General features: G+C 44.1%; 1 protein-coding gene across 1 annotated transcript in view; it reads right to left on the bottom strand.

The window, feature by feature from the left end:
• The window catches only part of SPTLC2 (serine palmitoyltransferase long chain base subunit 2), a 112,000-nt gene extending 91,935 nt beyond the window's left edge, over positions 1 to 20,065 (bottom strand). Inside the window, exons 1-2 of the mRNA XM_065403816.1 lie at positions 19,925 to 20,065; positions 269 to 463 (exon numbers count right to left, since the gene is read on the bottom strand). Coding sequence (XP_065259888.1) covers positions 269 to 463; positions 19,925 to 20,050 — 321 coding nt within the window. The 5' untranslated portion in view covers positions 20,051 to 20,065. The remainder of the gene's footprint in view (positions 1 to 268; positions 464 to 19,924) is intronic.
• Between the last annotated feature and the right edge of the window lie 590 nt (positions 20,066 to 20,655).

Raw genomic sequence — 20,655 nt, 5'->3', positions numbered from 1 at the left:
GAAACAATTACCAGTGTGGACATTAAAATGGTCATCAGTGAGCCTCAGAGTTAACACTTCATTGAGATTATGAGGTAATTAATTAGCACCTCGGTGCTATTGTTTCAAACTGTCTGCAGATTACTCCAACCAGCTGTGCAAAGGCTCATATTTGGCAGGTTCTTTTTGCACCCATTTGGACTAGAAATAGAAACATTTTAAATTGGTACTGCTGTCTTGACATGCCACTGCGCACCAGCTCAATCCCACCCGCCTGTCCAGCAACTACCTTCTGTTCCTCTCTCTCTGATGCATGGTTACACTTCTCGATCTTCCACTGTCGCAGAAAGTCTCGCAGATACCCAAAAAGGGTGAGGACACCGTAACCCACGTACGTCAGCACAGCAACCAGCATTGGTGTTTCCTCAAAAGCTTCATTAAAGGGTCTTTTATATAATCCTCCATTGTGGGCAATGTGATGAATCTAGAATAGAAGGTTAAAACTGGAATTAGAAGTTACTAGAATGGGGGGGGGGGGAATCTGTTTTCAGAGAGTGCTGCTACAAGAAGGCAACTACATGCTGGCCTACACTGTGATCAAGTGTGGAACATTAGCAACTATGATAATAACCTCATGGTGTACAGACAAGCCACATTTAGAGCCAATACTTTCACTAGCTAGTTACAAACAACTGGAAGTTAGTTCCTGCTTACACCACAAATACAGGGAGCCTAATTACAACTTTGTTGTTCCCTAACCTGGTTCCAAACACAACTCCAGTTTGTAGGACAGTTGGGAGCAGTCTGGACCTTTACAAAACATGGTTAAAGCCCTAGTCCATACCACAAACTCACCAGACTCCCTGACGTGGTTGCATTTGTAATGTATGCAAGACCCAACCTACATGTAGCCTGAAGTTCTCACAATATTGCTGAACACAATCTTAGTGTTTTAAAGAACAGTTTCTCTTTCAAATAATGTCAGGTTTTACTTGTGAATTTATAATGCTTAAAAAAAAAAAAAATCAGTCAGCTGTTAGCAGGACTAAGACTTCAGAGATCTACATAGGCAGAAAGTTAATTCCTCCTAACTTGAGATGCTCAAATCCTTCCTGCCCTCAATTATACCCCAGACCCTGCCCCATCTGCAATTATTTTCAGTTACTCCATAAGACTGTAGGGATCTTGTATGGTTTGTATGAGAGATTCTTATCTAAAAAGAAATGGTCTCTGCTCTTATCAACATCCCCACTCCAGCCACCATTCATTCAAGACACCAACCTAACAGGCCCCTTAGCAGCCTCCAGCTAATCTCCTGGGCTTCAATGCAGCTCCTTGCAATTCTTGGTATTTAGTGGCTTCATGGAAAACTCCCCTTCACTGCAGTGTTCATTAAGTTAACAAAAATGCAATCCACGAAACCAACATTAACAATAACTTTACTGTTGGTTACATTCCTCCCCACTTTCCTCCCTCTGAGTTTGTACTCAGTCTCTGGGAAGGGTCAACTGTCTTTACAGGACCACATTTTGGCACTAAGTTACCACATGTAGTTAAAATGAACAAATTTTTCCAGACACATTTGTTTAGTGACAATGTGCTCAATGCTGTACAGTAACAAACAAATGCTGTCTTGCCCTGAAGAGCTTTCAGCCTAGAAGAGAGACAGAAGAGGGGCTGCACAGGGAAATCTAGAAGTTGGGATAACTTAGGGCATGGCTATACTTGCTGATGTAGAGCGCTTTGAGTTAAACCAGCCTTCATAGAGCGCAGTAGGGAAAACGCTGCAATCTGTCCACACTGACAGCTTCAAGCACACTGGTGTGGCCACATTTGCAGCGGCATTGGGAGTGATGCATTATGGGCAGCTATCCCAGCATGCAAGTGAGGGGTGGGGTAGAGTGTGACAGGGAATGTGTTGTGTGTATGTGGGGGGAGAGAGAGTGAGTTTTTGGGGGGCTGAGAACATGTCAGCATGCTGTCTTGCAAGTTCAGACAGCAGCAGACCTCCCCCCCCTCCCCTCTCTCTCACTCTCACTCTCAGCATTCCACAGTAACGGCTTGCATGCCGGCTGTCAGAAACAGAGCTTTAAAAGGGCATCTCCGCATTCCTACAGGAGTTCAAAACAATGACAAGAGTGGCCACTTACTTAAGGGGATTATGGGACGTTTCTGGAGGCCGATCAGAGCGCAGTAACGCAACACGTCGTTCACACTGACGCCCAGGCGTTGTAGCCAAGGCGCAGTAGACGTTATTGCTCTCGCCGAGGTGGAGTACCAGCAGCGCTGTAGCCACGGAGTCAGAGCGCTCTACATGCCTTGCCAGTGTGAATGGGTAGTGAGCTAGTGTGCCCGGAGCTCCTTTATTGCGCTATAACTCACAAGTGTAGCCAAGTTCTTAGAATAGGGGTTCTGAAACTGGGGGCTGGGACCCCACAAGGGGACGCGAGCTGTCAGCCTCCACCCCAAACCCCACTTTGCCTCCAGCATTTATAATAGTGTTAAATATATTAAAAATTGGTTTTAATTTATAAGGGGGGGGGGGTCGCACTCAGAGGCTTGCTATGTGAAAGGGGTCACCAGTACAAAAGTTTGAGAACCACTGACTTAGCTGGTTTTCTTAATTATAACATCACTTCTTGAGGGCATTGTGAAAGAAATAGGATATATAAGGATTTGAATAAGGTGCTAATACTCAGCTTGGATAGGAAGGTCTTTCCTTGCACTTGACAGCATGGAAGATGGGCAGGAGTTTAATCTGAGAAAGAAATGGTAGGATTTGGGTACAGCCAACATGCAAAGGAAGGGCAGGGAGAAGTCAAACAATCCCAGACTGACTGGGATGTCAGTGGTGTCAACAGCTATGGAGAAGTGAAGAGAAGAGGCTTTAGTTTAGGAGGCAACAAGCTGTGATTGAACCATGTAAAACTTGAGGTGTCAGTGAGACATACAGGAGGAAGCATCAGAAACAGGCGGAAACTGGACCAAAGGGAACAGGACAGAAATAGAGAAGAACATTTGAGAGGTGTCAGCAGAGAAGTGACTGTTGGATTTGTACGAGGATAAGCCCTGCCAAGGATGAAGTATAGAAGGAGATGAGGAAGGAACCAAGAACTGAATCATGTGGGACCACCAAAGAAAGCGAGAGGTGCTGAAGGAGCAGTTTGAAGAAGGTGACAACGCCACTAAATGCAAGGAGGTTGGACAGGATGTTGAGGAGGGAGTGATCCACAGAATCAGAAGCAGAGAGACTGTAGATCATGAGAGTAGAATACAGACCGGGCCAGGATGACTTTCAGGACCTTAGCAACAGCAGATTCAGTAGACTAGAGAACCTAGAAGCCAGACTGGATTGGATCCAGGATGGAATTGAGGAGAATCACCCGAACCACTAGTTTTAAGCTCTTTGAGCAAGAGGTGTGGAAGAAGAGGGGAACAGACGGTGGCTGGTGACAAAACAAGCAAGTTTTTGGAAAGGTTTAAATGGTGTGCGGAAAACTACTGCATGCTTGTATTTGGAGGGGAAGAGGCCAAATGACAAGAGGGGACAATGGAGGTCAGTAGCCAGGAGTATTTGGAGCCAAGATGTCACACAAAGGTGTTGAAAGAGGAGTGTATCAGGAGATTTAAATAAAGGTTTTTGAGGACACAAAAGATGTAGAACAATTCAGCATTGAACCTAATCTTGTAGCAGGGCTGGGCTTTCCCCTCCGCTGCCCTCAAAGCAATGCACAATAAAGGGCCGCAGTTATACTAACTACTGCTGCCCAAGACACACCACGCAATCACTTTTTGCATTAAAGAGATGGTTTCACCCTTTCTGCTGGCAGGAATAGGAATAGGCTGAAAATGGCAGATTCTATTTAAATGCCCCCACCCACAGGATCATTTCTGCTGAAACAGTCTCTTTCCTTGATTCTTATTAAAATGTATTAGCTTCTCACTACCACACATACTGCAAAGATCTCGCTAAGAGCCTGGCAATTTTCTTTTTAATGGCTGCATTATATGAAGGGTTTTCTGCATTCAAAATATTTTTATGGACAGAAGAGTTCCTGGCATGCAGAACTCAGAGGAGTGCATTGGGGAGGGGGCACTCCAGGTCAACAAGACAATCACTTGCTAAAAAGCCAGCCAAGTGAGCCAGTCCCAAGAGGAATTGCAATATTAAATGGCAATCACTGAACAGCACCCCAAAGCCAATACCTCCTGCAGTATTTTGTGTTTACTTCATCAGTCAACTCCATCCCTAGCTCCTGCACCTATCTATTCAGCGAGACTTCAAATACGAAAGCATTTAATGCAAAAAACCCCAATACGTTTGCCACCAAAATGTTTTCTCCTCATTTGCACAAACCCGAACTGAACCATGTCCAGGCCTGCCTACACAGAGTTGTACTGATATAACTGAAGGTGTTATTTTTATACCAATTCAGTTATATCTGTACCACTTTGTGGACACACATCTGTTTAAATCTAGCATGTAGTCTTAGCTGGTTTCTGTAAACTTTAATGTGCAGACTAAACACTTTTTCAACAATCATAGAATATCAAGGTTGGAAGGGACTGGAGGTCATCTGCTCAAAGGAGGACCAATCCCCAGAAAGATTTTTGCCCCAGATTCCTAAGTGGCCTCTTCAAGGATTGAACTCACAACCCTGGGTTTAGCAGGTATATGCTCAAACCACTGAGCTATCCCTCCCCCACAATAAAACTGTACTCTAGGCTTGCCAATTTAAGTATGCCTTTTTAAAAAACAACAAACAACAACAACAACAAAAAACATTAATTAAATTGCCACAAAACTTTGCCAAGACACTTGTCTTCAAATAAGCAATTCCCCCCTCAAAGAGAGCTGGTCTTTTTTGCAAGGAAGACACACACTAAGCAATAATCATCTCAATGAGACCTCTTGAAAGATAGCTTATCAATTAAAATAGTATGTTCAAAGGACAGTGTAGCCTACAATATGTCAAACCAACCTTCTCTGACTTGTCTTAGTTTGAGTATGTTTTTTGCTTCAGTATCAAGATGTCACAATCTGACAAGAGCTATAAAGGAATTGTTCTAATAATCCATGTGCCATGTACACATCAGACTATAATGCACGTGCTACAAACTTCAGACACCCTGACAAAGATACTCTGAAAGGGCCAGACCCTGAAGTCCTTATCTGGGCAAAAGTCCATTGAAGTCAATGGGATTTCTAGCTATGTAAGGAATGAGCTAATCCCAACGCCCTCTTTATGCAATGAGGTTTTTTTTTTTTTTTTTTTTTAAATTTCCAGCTGTATTTGCATTTTGTACCTCTATACAAATTTGGAAAAAAAAACCTGTGATTGTGTCTTCAAAGCCTTCTTTATAGACCAATGGGCTGTGAAAAGGCTGTTTTTAAAATCGATTTGTTCTTAATTGCTACGTCTTAGACTTATTTGGGATAAAAACCTAAGTCTGCTTTACACAGCTGCTGTGGTTAACTTGGTACCCTAAAAAAGATTTCCACTGCCAGCTTTACTGTTAAATTTTCATGAAGATGTTGCTCCCAAAGAAGCATTTCTCAGCAAACTCCTTTTAGGAGGAAGAACAGGAGTACTTGTGGCACCTTAGAGACTTTTAGGAGATGTCTCCTTTTAGGAGATGTCTCTGCAGAAACAAAATCAGCATATTCATTGCTGTCTGAAACAGCAATTAAGTGAAAGCTTTCCTGAAAAAACAAACACCCGCCCCACAGAACACACCACATAGCAACAAGACCTGCAGGCAATTTTTTAAAATGCTGACACCCTGACATTCAGAAATACTGCCCTGCCCCATTTCAACAGCTATATATATTAGGGCTGTCAAGCAATTCAAAAAATTAAATGTGATTAATTGAGCAATTACAAAAATTAATCACGATTAATCGCACTGTTAATAATAAAATACCATTTATTTAAATATTTTTGGATGTTTTCTACATTTTCAAATATATTGATTTCAATTACAACACAGAATACAAAGTGTACAGTGCTCATTTTATATTTGATTACAAATATTTGCACTGTAAAAAACCAAATACACCGCTACCTCGATATAACGCGACCCGATATAACACGAATTCGGATACAACGCGGTAAAGCAGCGCTCCGGAGGGGGTGGGGGGGAGGAGCAAGGCTGCACACTCCGGTGGATCAAAGCAAGTTCAATATAATGCGGTTTCACCTATAATGCGGTAAGATTTTTTGGCTCCCGAGCACAGCGTTATATCGAGGTAGAGGTGTAGTATTTTTCAATTCATCTAATACAAGTACTGTAGTGCAATCTCTATCATGAAAGTTGAACTTACAAATGTAGAATTATGTATTAAATAACTGCACTCAAAAATTAAACAACATAAAATTTTAGGGGCCGCAAGCCCACTCAGTCCTACTTCTTGTTCAGCCAATCACTCAGACAAACAAGTTTATTTACATTTGCAGAAGATAATGCTGCCTGCTTCTTGTTTACAATGTCACCTGAAAATGAGAACAGGCATTCTCATGGCACAGTTGTAGCTAGCATTGAAAGATATTTACGCGCCAGATGTGCTAAAGATTCGTATGTCCCTTCATGCTTCAACCACCCTTCCAGGGCACACGTGTCCATGCTGATGACAGGTTCTGCTCTATAACAATCCAAAGCAGTGCAGACTGACGCATGCTCATTTTCATTATCTGAGTCCGATGCCACCAGCAGAGGGTTGATTTTCTCTTTTGGTGGTTCGGGTTCAGTAGTTTCCGCATCCAATATCGGATATCAAGTTTTTTTTTTTTTTAAAGACTTCTGAAAGTATGCCCCACACCTTGTCCCTCTCAGATTTTGGAAGGCACTTCAGATTCTTAAAGCTTGGGTCGAGTACTACAGCTATCTTTAGAAATCTCACATTCGTACCTTCTTTGTGTTTTGTCAAATCTGCAGTGAAAGTGTTCTTAAAATGAAGAACATGTGTTGGGTCATCATTCGAGACTGCTATAACATGAAATATATGGCAGAATGCAAGTAAAACAGAGCTGGAGACATACAATTCTCCCCCAAGGAGTTCAGTCAAATTTAATTAACACTTTTTTTTTTAAACGAGCGTCATCAGCATGGAAACATGTCCTCTGGAATGGTGGTCGAAGTATGAAGGAGAATATGAATGTTTAGCGTATCTGGCATGTAAATACCTTGCAATACCGGCTACAAAAGTGCCATGCCAATGCCTGTTCTCACTTTCTGGTGACATTGTAAATAAGAGAGCAATATTATCTCCCATAAATGTAAACAAACTTGTCTGTGTTAGCGACTGGCTGAACAAGAAGTAGGACTGAGTGGACTTCTAGGCTCTGAAGTTTTACATTGTTTTGTTTGAGAGTGCAGTTATGCAACAACAACAAAATCTACATTTGTAAATTGCACTTTCACAACAGATTGCACTACAGTACTTGTATGAGGTGAATTGAAAAATACTATTTCTTTTGTTTATCATTTTACAGTGCATATATTAGTAATCAAAAACAATATAGACTGATTTCAATTACAACATATATGAAAATGTAGAAAAACCGTCCAAAATATTTAACACATTTCAATTAGTAGTCTATTGTTTAACAGTGTGATTAAAACTGTGATTAATTGCAATTAATTTTTTTTGAGTTAATCGCATGAGTTAACTGCGATTAATCGACAGCCCATATCTATAGATATATATAAAAAAAAAGATCTAACAGGTCAAACTCCTTGGAGACAAAAGCAAGCTCCATGGTTCATGTACAGCTTTCCCCACAACTATGTACTCTCTTGCTAAGGGAATAAATGCTGAGTTCTGCTTTGCTAGGGATATATGTAATAAAAACTGTCTGGAGATTGCTGCCGTGGAATCTCTGAAGTCCCTCCTGTCAACCCTCAGCAGGACGCTATAGACAGATCGCCAACATTTGAAAAGTTTCAGAGTAGCAGCCGTGTTTGTCTGTATCCACAAAAAGAACAGGAGTACTTGTGGCACCTTAGAGACTAACAAATTTATTAGAGCATAAGCTTTTGTGGGCTACAGCCCACTTCTTCGGATGCATATAGAGTGAAACATATATTGAGGAGATATATATACACACATACAGAGAGCATGAACAGGTGGGAGTTGTCTTACCAACTCTGAGAGGCCAATTAAGTAAGAGAAAAAAACTTTTGAAGTGATAATCAAGATAGCTCAGTACAGACAGTTTGATAAGAAGTGTGAGAATACTTACAAGGGGAGATAGATTCAATGTTTGTAATGGCGCAACCATTCCCAGTCCTTATTCAATCCTGAGTTGATTGTATCTAGTTTGCATATCAATTCCAGCTCAGCAGTCTCTAGTTGGAGTATATTCTCACACTTCTTATGAACTGTCTGTACTGAGCTATCTTGATTATCACTTCAAAAGTTTTTTTTTCCCCTCTCTTACTTAATTGGCCTCTCAGACTTGGTAAGACAACTCCCACCTGTTCGCAAAAAGAACAGGAGTACTTGTGGCACCTTAGAGACTAACAAATTTATTAGAGCATAAGCTTTCGTGGGCTACAGCCCACTTCTTCGGATGCATCCGAAGAAGTGGGCTGTAGCCCACGAAAGCTTATGCTCTAATAAATTTGTTAGTCTCTAAGGTGCCACAAGTACTCCTTAACATTTGAGAAGTGACTAAAGATCTTAGGTGTCCGACTTGGGACACTTCTGAAAAGTCAGGCAGCTCAGGTTGGTTACCTAAATCATTAGTCATCTCTGAAAATCTTGGTCCGTGTGTACTATTAAAATATAATTACTCTTTAAAGCTAAAAAAAACTTTTGGCAACACTTGATTCAACTGTTTTTAGCATTAGTATTGGCATTGTTATATTGGCAGTATTAGCATTGTTTTAGTGAAAACAAGAGAATACAACAACAGTGTCAAACATGCTTAGTGGTGGAACAGGCTGTAACAAAGTGGGAATTTTCTTAATGTTTTGCATGAATACTATGCGTGCCTCAGTTTCCCCAGTATTGCAAAAGTATCTAGGTGGTGGAACATGGGTATGTGATCATTGCTGAGACCCCTAGTGGGCAGGTGTGAGTGCCTCTAGCTGCCTGCGGCCAGACACTCTGTATCATGGCAACTGATGGCTGGGGCCCTTTACAAGAGCCAGCAGGCTGCAACTGAGTTGAAGAAAAAGAGGGAGGCATAGGCCAGGTGTCCTTTTTGCCCAGGAAAGAGACCAACGACAGGGGAGGGAAACTGGACGTGACGAAGGGTGGGCCACTGGAAGCTAGTCAGTCTCTTGGTTTGGGACTTGGGAGGGGGAGAGCCTAGGGCTCTGGATTCTCCCCAAGATGGACTTTGCTGAATGTTCCTACTTCCTGTGCTAATAAGAACTGTTCTATGCTATGTTCCAGACAACTAATAAATCCTTCTGCTTTATAAGGTTGGCTGAGAGTCACTGCTGACTGCAAAGAAGGGGGTGCTACCCCCTCTCTTGCCAGAAATGCTATCTTTAATTACCTGAAGTTATCTGAACCTTTTTTATATCGTACTCTTTCCTATAACCACTGCTTAGTACTATTCAAAGGGAAGAGCATGCCCTAAGAATTAGTAACACCGCTTCTTGCAGAATCTTGCACGTTCCTTGGAGGCCCCAAATCCATATTCTGACCAGGCCCAGCTTTGCTTAGCTTATAAAATCACTCCTTAATAGATTATCAAAAACATGGCAACAGGGGCAGGTCTAAAGTGAAAGGCTGTACGCACGCACTGAGCTGCAGCATTACTGAAAATATTTGTTCATAAGAATAATCTCACTTCAGTGAAGAAACTATCAGATTCCAACAAATTACCATGAAAGGTTGAATAAAGGCACCTTGGCCTATTAAGATGTACTGTCATTGCCACCCCATTTTTCTCATATTTTAAACAACAGTAGGCTGACTGTTTGAATAGGTTCCCAGAGCAGCACTAGCCTCTTTCTTTACCATTTAGAGAAAAGCAGAGTGACAATGAACAAGTTGCAAAGGCAAAATATGCTCCAGTTTAGGCCATTTTGCCATTGGAAAGGCAATTTCCCATGCTGACTCTAGACCTGGGAACATCCCCCTTGATCCCCTATGTCGTACAACCACCCTCCCTCTCGCCTAACACTTCCTCCAAAACCCACTTTTAACAATCCCTCCAACAGCAACCCATGCTCACACCAGATATCAGAAAAAAAGAGTAGCAGTGTGATGAACATTTCACAGAGATTCCTCCATTTTCCCTTGGTGGTGATCATCTGCCCACCTGTTGTGCCATATGCATACTTCAGAACAAACTCCTTTAGTTCTGAAAAATACAGGCCTTTATTTTCTCTAATACTATGATGCTATACTCAGGTACTAAATAGAGTAATCTGCAATAAGCATGAATGAGATCAGATCCTCCATACACACTCCCTTAGCTCTATTACAAATCAGAAATATTCAATTTTTTAATTCATTCATTTTTCTTCCACCCATCAGAATTCCTTAACTGCAATACGGTCCTTCAACTCATTTTCAGAAACATGCCTCTCCTGAGATCTACACACACACAGACACAACTAAGGATCTATGAGGAGATTTAACTGTTACCAGGGCCACACAAACCTGAACACAGAACTTGGCAGAGATGCAAAGGATGAGAGGAACTGTTATTCAGATAGTGTTAGATGTGAATAAAAAGGCTTTTCTACCTTCCAAGACCCTATTTAAAAAGATTGTTACTTCTCTAGCAACTCCTTATGCCCTCATTAATCCTCAAGGTGGTATGAGGTCGGCTCCCTGCCCAGCCATTGTGAGCAGTGATGGCATCCATTGTTGCGAGGGGATACAAAATGGGGAGTTCAGTCCTTGAGGGGAGGAAGTGATTTTTAAGTAGTTTGTTCTAAGATGAACACTTCCACCTCCCACCTTTAACTCACCCTGGAGTAACACCAAAAAGAGTCTGTGTGGCATTTCTTTAAACTGTCTGTCCCTCCCACTTGGCAGGAAATTGGGAGAATAATTTGAGCTCATCTGTTTGGCCTCAAGGGTCACCCCTTCACTATACTCTAAGGAAAACCTTCACCCTAACAATTAACCAATCGCACGTATAGATATAATTCCCTGGGCTCCACCCCTCCTGCAAGTAGGGACCTGCATCTTTATTCAATGATGCCATAAAGAGTGCTGAAGGGAGTCCCTGTCTACAACCGCATACAGGCTTGAGACAAGCCCTTTCACAAGATTCTACAGGAACCATGCTTGCTTTTCAAGCGTTCGTCAAGTTTTCAGTGATTGCAAAACTTCTGCCAGTCCTTCAGCACTCTGTGGGTTTCTCTGGGCTTTGCCAGTGTGAATACGCTGAGGTTAGCTAGGTCCCGCTCCTGCACTCCTTGATTTCTCTAGACATGCTGCTATTGATTACTCTCTTGCAAAAGGGAAGCAGGGTAAGTTTACATTTTTCAACCTTCATCTGCTCTTTGCTCTTTCCATGTTAAGTAGCCCAGAAGGAAGTGAATTAAAAGTGTAATGAAGTGCATCATCGGTACAGTAGAACCCCATTTATCTGAGTCTCCATTATCCATCTTAACTGAACCAAGTGCCGCCCCTGGGGGCTGACAGCCTGAGCCCCGCCCATTCTCCTGACTAACCAAATTTTTTTATTATCCCCCAATCCTAATCAGATCAGATAAACGGGGTTCCACTGTGCTTAGAACTCCCAAGGGGCTTTTCATCCGTAGATTTCAAAGTGCTATTCGTGGATGAGTAAGCATTACCACTCCCACTTTAAAGACAGTGAATCCAAAGCTCAGAGAGGTGAAGGCCAACACTTGCAAATATGAGTACCCAAACCTAAACACCTTAATCCATATTCAGACACTTTAAAGTTACTTGATTTCCAGAGCTACTAAGCACCCACAGCTGCAACTGAAGTCAATGCAAGCTGTAGGTTCTCAGCACCTCAGAAAATCAGCCCCTTTATTGAGGTGCCTAAATGAGGATGTTCTGTTTCAAGCATTCAAGTTTTAAGTTAGTTACTTGCCCAAAATCAGGAGAGAAGATGGGAACAGAAGGCAAGTTTCCCAATTCCAAAGCCTGTGTGGCTCACTGTATTAAGACAGCTGTCTAGAAACTTTGCCTTGTCCCCTTAACATTCTCTGCCAATACTAGGTTTGGCTTTTGATTCCTGTCACACTGCACTCCCGGTCAGTATCCACCAGTGACGCTAATGATCCAAACCAGAGGACCAAATTCTCTGATGAATCCTGGTCACTGCCACCTGAGGCATGTTGTGCATATGCTAAGAGAAGCCCTGCAACATCAGTCTCCTTTCCCTTCTACAAGTAGCCATGCCCAACACAGCCAAACACCCTGGGGACTCACAAAACAAGTCCAGGATTTACAACACACAATTTGATTGCAGGAAGATAATGTCTTGAGAATTCAATAAGTTATTAAATAAGGTCAATGTAAGGGCAGTATTTATCTTAGATTTCATGCTGCACCTATCATTATGCTATGCACACTGCACAGAGTTACACAGCATAAAATCCCAGAGCAAAAAGCTTCTTCCCTCTTTGCCTTGAAAGAACAGAAAGTGTGATTGCGTAGGACCTTTCCTTTCCTTAACAGCAATGATGCGCTCACTGAGGGAAGCTTTATTGAATAGGGAGTTGTGGAGAGCAGCACACCATCATGCTTGGTCTCAGTCTGACCTTCATGGAAAGGAGTTTTACTGTCAGGGTTCTACTGCCTAGAATGCCATTTTTAGTTTCTGATAGACATAACCTGGGCCTATCAAGTTGCATCATTCCTATGGAGTATAGCCATCTTGAAGGATTGAAGGTAAAGAGGTCTCTGACCTAGCTAGTTCCCAGTCCATTAAGTGCCTTGTATTTTAGGACAAAGATTTTGAATTCTGTTTTAATGCAAATGGACTTTTCAAAGAACAGCTATAACACACTTGCACTGTGAATTGTTAATGAAGCAAGATGCCAAATGCTGTATCAGCCTCAAAGTCCTTTTAGTAGGAGTTGTGTACAACTCCAGCCATAGCAAATTACAACAGGATAACCAGAAGGGGATGAATCGTACAAAACGCTACAATTTCCTGACCACAAAACGAAAGCTTTTTCTTGAAAATAAAAATAAAATTCACTGCTGCTTCACTTCTCTTTTTAAAAAAAATTTTAGTAGCAAAAGCACAACATAGTATGAGGTTTAAATTTCAAGCGTCATCACCAACTCAATTAAAAGCCTAGGAAAAAAGTAATGGTTTGAGATTCAGCTAAAGCCCAGTGGTTTCAGAAATTTCACAGCCTTGCAAAATACTACTAAGCCCAGCCACCCACATAGGGCAGGAGAGTTTTGCTTTTGCCTTTTTTGGGGGTTTTTTTTTGGGGGGGGGGGGCGAAAAGGTGAGTAAGATCTGTGGGGCTTTTTCCAGTCATGGTAAACAGCAAGGAAGCAGATTTTGTGCTTAGGTTGGCAAATTTTGCAAGGAAATACTAAACTGATTTAACAAAAAACAGACCACCACTGAATAACTCAAGTATTCCAACTATAATTACCCAGCCTCCTAATTATTTCATTCCAACCTGTAATAATTTCAGTGGTCATAATAAATAAACTGATTATACCTAGTAACTTAACATTTTTCCTGTTTCAGCATAATATCCAGTGATGGCATGTTAAGTCAACAGGGCTGCATGCCTTTGGCAAACACCAGAAGGAATCACAGGGCCTTATTGTTCAGCTGCTGTGCTTCTTTGTGTCTTGCTATTAACAGATGTCTAGAGTCACCCTTACACAATGAAACCTATGCAATTCTGATATTGCATTAAGATTCTTTACGGATTAAAACATTTTGGAAATGAAAATCTGAAATGTTTTACTTCCTCCAGCACAGTTAATTACTGGGTATGCCTTGGGCAGCAGCTTCTGCTATAATCTATTTAACTGAACTAAAAGTGAAATGTCTCTCCCTGCCCCATCACACTAACTTCAGGCCATGAATTCCCTTCCAAATGCACTAACCAAAAATAAAACCTGTCCCATCACTAAAAATCCTTTGAAAAAAACAGCAAAAAAAGTGAAGTGACTGAATGGGATTAATAAGCATCATAAACGTTAGTAGTCAGTCATTTTAACTTCACATAATATCTACTATTTGTACTGAGGTACCATCTACAGGCCACAAGACATCAAAGATGGGGGCACTACTGTACTAGGTGCTGTATTTATAAAACAATTTATAATCTAAAGGACAAAAACAACAGATAGGGGATGTATGGGACAAGAAAGCTACAACATTTAGGCAAAATGCCTGCCATCACCATGATGAATTGTCATGTTAGCTCCACATTCCCTCCCTCCCCTCACACACATTTAAAAGGAAAATGTAGTTATTCACCCAAGCATACACATTCGTAGACAGTACTAAAAATTTTGGTTACACTTTATCCCCAAGCAAGCCTCTATACACAAACCGTACTTCAGTTTCTACAGCTGGCACACCACAAAGAGAAACTGAACTATTTTTAGCCATTTTATCTAGTTTGTCCTGTCATCTACTTTTTATTACCACAAGCCTACTCCACCAATAATACACTTTAAATCAGCAACTTCAGTAGCTAAGGTACTCCTTATTTTCTGCTTTAAATTGCTGCATATTGTTCATTGTTAAACAACTACTGTGTCGTCCTCCCCAATCCCCCTACCGCCTCAGACATGGCTGTATTTTTGGCAATGAAGTAGTTGCTGTGTGTATAGCTGAACAAGAGTGTTAGGATAAAAGATGCTGATTACTTCAGGATACGAAAGTATTCATAGTTCTCATCCTGGTTGCTATCTGTCAATGTAACATCCACCAATTTCCTTTGCTAAATACATTACTGTGAAGTACATTACCTTCCTTCCTTAACAGATAGGGTTGCCAGGTGTCCGATTTTTGACAGGAATGCCCAGAAGAAAAGGGACCCTGGCAGCTCGGGCCGTTAAAAATCCAGTAAAAAATGGCAGCGCAGCAGGACTAAAGCAGGCTCTGTGCTGGCCTTGGCTCTGCACGGCTCCCAGAAGCAGCAGCATGTCCCCCCTCTGGCTCCTAGACATAGGGGCAGCCAGGGGGCTCTGTGCACTCTCCCCGCCTCAAGCGCCAGCTCCCATTGGCCGGGAACCATGGCCAATGGAAGCTGCAGGGTTGGCGCCTGCAGACGGGGCAGCATGCCAAGCCGCCTGGCTGTGCCTCCGCGTAGGAACCGGAAGGGGGACATGCCGCTGCTTCCAGGAGCTGCTTGAGGTAAGTGCCACCCGGAGCCTGCACCCCTGGCCCCCTCCCATGCCCCAGTCCTGATCCCCCTCCTGCCCACCAAACTCCTCGATCCCAGCCCAAAGCACGTTCCTGCATCCCAAACCCCTCATCCCCAGCCCCACCCCAGAGCCCGCAAGCCCAGCTGGAGCACTCACCTCCCCCCGCACCCCAACCCCTACCCCAGCCCAAAGCCCTCTCCTACACTCCAAACCCCTCATCCCCGGCCCTACCCCAGAGCCCACACACCCCCATGCCCCAACCATTGCCCCAACCCTGATCCCCCTCCCGCCTTCCCAACCCCTCGGTGCCAGCCTGGAGCACCCTCCTACACCCCAAACCCCTAGTCCCACCCCAGAACCTACACCCCCAGCCTGAGCCCTCACCCCTCCCCACATCAACCCCCTGCTGTAGCCTGGAGCCCCCTTCTGCACCCCAAACCCCTCATCCCCAGCCCCACCCCAGAGCCCACACCCCTCCTACACCCCAACCCCCTGAGCCAGCCTGGTGAAAATGAGTGAGTGAGCAGAGGCGGGGCAAAGGTGTTCCGTTTTGTGTGAGGATAAAGTTGGTAACCCTATTACCAGATGGCAAAAAGCATCAGGTCTGTCACACAAAGCACCCTGCTCTATCCTCTCATTTCTTCCGTGTAGACAACAGCAACCTCAAACTGGCTGAAAAAAACAGCTCTCCTTTTATTCTCATCATATATTAGTCCAATTCTCTGTCTACTCATCCTGTCACATTAAGCATCAAAACTCCAAGCACAGTTATATACTAGCTTGAAGTTTTCACTAAAGTTAAAAGTTCCCAAAAATTGAAAAGCTCATTCCAGCCAAATACTGAGTATGTAGTTTGTTTTAAGACTGCCACAAGGCCCTGCATAGAGAACCACTGATTTTACTGAATAACCCAGGCTAAGTGGGTGGTACTGGCTATGTAGAACTTTTAGGTCCCATCTTAGGTCCATGTAATTAAGTAAACAGACAGCACAGGGAATATATTAAGGGATACAGAGCTTTTCCTTTCCATCTCACTGGTCTAAAGCCAGACTAGGTAAATAATGAGCAGGAGTTGGTCCAACAGCTGAATAGTTACATGTAATATTTACTAATTCTGATTTTTCTGTTTTAATTTATAAGATACATCCAATTCCACATCCATCCACCTAAACACAGGAAGAACAGATGGGTTTTACTGTACACCTGAAAGATCAACAAATTCCAGCTCTGACAGATCAATGCAGAAGTACATTCCAGAATCTAGGGCCCTTCACTGAGAATATCTATCCAAACCCAATATATTCATCTGCAGACTTAGCTCCAGAGCTCAACTGTCACCGCAGCATACAGCAATAGAAGCATCATACTAATAGCCAGGACTCAAGTCATCAGACCTTAGGGATCAAAGTCAGTGCCTTGAATAGCCCCCTGAAGCAAGTACAGATGACCAAAAAAATGGTATATGTTCCTTTCAGCTAATGTTGTCAGCTTGCCAACCTGCCTGCATGCTGCACCATTGGAAAATTTGGAGTGATTTTCAACTGTAACCCCTTGCAAAGTGTACTGCAGTAACCCAGTCTGGAGGTCACAAAAGCAGAGTAGTAAGGTCTAGAAGACCTGAGAGAAAGAGCCACAAACATCTAGCCAGAGACAAATGGAAAGATGCACTTTTAAATGCTAATGCCACCAAAGATGCCAGAAGTAGATGGGGATTTAAAAAAAAAAAAAAAAAAACACCTATTGTCCCACAACAGAAACCTCTAGGACAGAAACCATCCTCAGTGCACCCCAAAAATCTTACCACACTCCAACACCACTACCTTAGACACATCCAGTTAAGCTTCTTTTAATTAAATTTAACATCCTTGTCGGGAAAAAATACCAAAGAAACCCACCACTCTAGCATTTAACTTCAAAAAGGGGAACTACACAAAAAACATTAAAAGGAACAGTCACAAGAGTGAAATGCTTGCAAGTTGAATGGAAACTTTTAAAAAACACCATCATAGAGGCTCAAACTATAGATACACTTAAAATAAAATATAAAAAAAACCAGCAGGGCCACCAAAATAAAGCCACCATGGCTAAGCAGAGCAGAAGAGGCAGTTAGAGACAAAAAACATCTTTTAAAAACTGGAAAGGAACATAAATTGTGACAAGTCAAGTGTATAAGTATAATTAGGCAGGCCAAAAAATAATTGAAGATCAACTAGCAAAAGACAATTTTTTAAGTACACCAAAGCAGGAAGCCTGCCAAACAATCAGTGGGGGTCACTGGACAATCAAAGTGCTAAAGGCACACTCAAGGAAGACAAGGCCATTGGGGAGAAGCTAAATGAATTCTTTGCATCGGTCTTCACTGCAGAGGAAGATTCCCACTTGTGAGCCTTAATTTTTAGATATATCATATCTGAGGAACTGTCCCACACTGAGATCTAAATAGAGGAGGTTTGGGGGAAGATTGATAAATTAACATTAATAAGTCACCAGGACCAGATGGTATTCACCCAAGAGCCCTGAAGGAACTCAAATATGAAACAGAACAACTAACTGTGATATGTAACCTATCGCCTAAATCAGCCTCTGTACCAGATGACTGGAGGGTAGATAATGTAATGCTGATTTTTAAAAAGGCTCCAGAGGCAATCCTCGCAATTACAGGCCAGTAAGCCTAACTGCATTCCCAGGCAAGTTGGTTGAAACTATAGTAAAGCACAAAATTATAGACACATAGATGATCATGATATGTTGGGGAAAGAGTCAACAGGGCTTTTAAAAAAAGAGAAATCACACCACACCAATCTTTTAGAATTCTTTGAAGGGGTCCAACAAACATGGACAAGGGCGATCCAGTGGATACAGTGTACCTGGATTTTCAGAAAGCCTTTAACAAGATCCCCCACCAAAGGCTCCTAAGCAAAACAGGCAGTCATGGGATGAGAGGACCTTCCCTCTTATGGATTGGGAACTAATTAAAAGATAGAAAACACAGGACAGAAATAAACAGTCAGTTTTCACAACGGAGGGAGGTAGATAGCAAGGTCCCTCAAGGATTTGCACTGGGACTAGAGACGTTCAACAGATACATAAATGAGCTAGAAATAGGAGTAAAAAGTGAGATGGCAAAGTCTGCAGATGATACAAAATTACTCCAAAGCAGACTGAAGAGTTACAAAGGGATCTCACAACTGGGTGACCGGGCAAGAAAATGGCAGATGAAATTCAATGTTGATAAATGCAAAGTAATGTCCATTGGAAAGCATAATCCCAACTATACATACAAAATTATGTGGTATAAATTAGTTGTTACCACTCAAGAAAGATCTTGGAATCATCATAGATAGTTCTGTGAAAAGATCTGCTCAATGTGCAGCAGCGGTCAAAAAAAGCTAACTGTGTTAGGAATCATTAGGAAAGGGATAGATACTAAGACAAAATATAACGCCACTATATAAATCCATAGTACATCCACACCTTGAATATTGAGTGCAACTCTACTCCCACCATCTGAAAAGAGAGATATTTGAATTGGAAAAATTACAGAGAAGGGATACAAAAGTGATTAGGGACTGTTCAGCTTAGAAAAGACAACTAAGGAAGGATATGACAGATCTATAAAATCAAGAATGGTGTGGAGAAAGTGAGTAAGGAAGTGTAACACATAAGCCAGGGATCACCCAATTAAATAAATAAGCAGCAGTTTTAAAATAAAGAAAAGGAAGTACTTCTTCACACAAAGCACAGTCAACTTCTGGAACTCATTGCCAGGGGATGGCGTGAAGGCCAAAAGTACAACTGGGTTCAAAAAAAGAAATAGGTAAATTCCTGGAAAATAGGTCCCTCAATGGGTTTTAGCCAAGATGGTCAAGGACACAACCCCATGAAGGGCTCTGGCTGTCCTTAAACCTCTTACTGCCTGAAGCTGGGACTGAAGGGCAGGGGATGGATCACCTGATAATTGCCCTGTTGTGTTCATTCCCTTTGAAGGACCTGCCACTGGTAAGTCAGGACACCGGGCTAGATGGACCATTGGTCTGACCCGGTGGGCCTTTCTGACGCTCTGCCAACTCTCGCCTCCCCAGCCAGCCCTAGGAAAGCAGACACTCTGCAGCGCAGCACAGCCCCCTCCTGCTGTCAGGGCTGGGCAACATCACGCACATGGCCAACAGGAACGCGACAGGAGAACTAAGTGGCTCCCCAGAGCCGCAGTGAGGACCCGTGCGCCGGCCCCCCCGCCCTGCCTAGCAGCCCCTCCGCTCGTGCCAGGGCCCGGGGGGACACCCAGCGCCTCAGGCCAGCTCCCATCTGCGCCTCCACACCTGGCCCCGGCATCTCCGCAAGGCCGAGTCTCGCTCAGGCCAAGGAGCAGGGCTGCCTGCTGCCCCGCGGGGTCCCCACTATGCCAGGCGGGTCCGAGGCGGCACCGCTCGCTGCGAAGCCCGATTACGGCGCAGGGAGCCCCAAGCCGGGCCAGGCTCCGCGCCGCCACGCTAGCCCCTGGCCACCCCATGCAGGGACCGGTCCCAGCTCCACGCCTCCCCTCGGACAGCCGAGCTCGGAGCCCCGCGCCCGCCTCCCGGTGTGGAGCCCCGGGCCGGCGGCCCCTCCGCTCCGCGCCCGGCTTTCCCGGCCCCACACCTCGGTCTCGGTCTCGGGCAGGCCCCGCACATATCCGTTCCGTAGCGCCCCGTATCCCGTCAGGCTGCAGCCGTTGGTGCGGGGGTGGGAGTCCGGTTCCCCGAGGCCCTGCTCCGGCCGCTCCATCCTGCCGGCTCCCTCCGGCCGCTTGGGGTCCGCCACCACCCCCGCCCGGCAGCGGAAACCCAGCCCCACCCGACTGCCAATCACACGTGTTCGCGTCACACAGGGGCGGGGCCCGCGCTCAAATACATCTGCGATTCCGTGAGACGGGGAGCGAGGGCCAAGGGAGAGGGGGCGTGGCCAAAGGGAACACGACCCAACGACAGGTCCGCGTACCAACGGGGGGAATCAGGGAAGAGGGGCGGGTCCACCGAGAGGCCATACCCTATCACAGGGCAAAAAAAATCCAGGCGAGGAGAGGCGCGGCGCGGCGCAGGGGACGAGCTGACCAATTTCCCGGCATAGATCCACAGAGGCCGAAGGGAAGAGCATGAGCTACCCAATCGCAGGACAGAGAATCGGGGGTGGGCGGGATCAAAAGGTAGGCGCTGGCCAATGACAGGATAGAAGAGCTGGTCTGGGGATGGGCTCTAGCCAGTGCCGGGGGGTGGGTTCGATGAAGAAGAGCCGAGAAGAGCCCTGGAGAGGGCGGTGCCTGCGCCTCTGGTGTGTTCCTGTCTGCGGCCCCTCATGGCCGGCCCCTGTGTGACTCCACAGCCGGCTCCTAT

Source organism: Emys orbicularis, chromosome 4, assembly GCF_028017835.1.
Source record: "Emys orbicularis isolate rEmyOrb1 chromosome 4, rEmyOrb1.hap1, whole genome shotgun sequence".
Lineage (NCBI taxonomy): Eukaryota > Metazoa > Chordata > Testudines > Emydidae > Emys > Emys orbicularis.
Note: the sequence above shows the minus strand (reverse complement) of the source record. Positions and strands in the feature narration are given on the sequence as shown.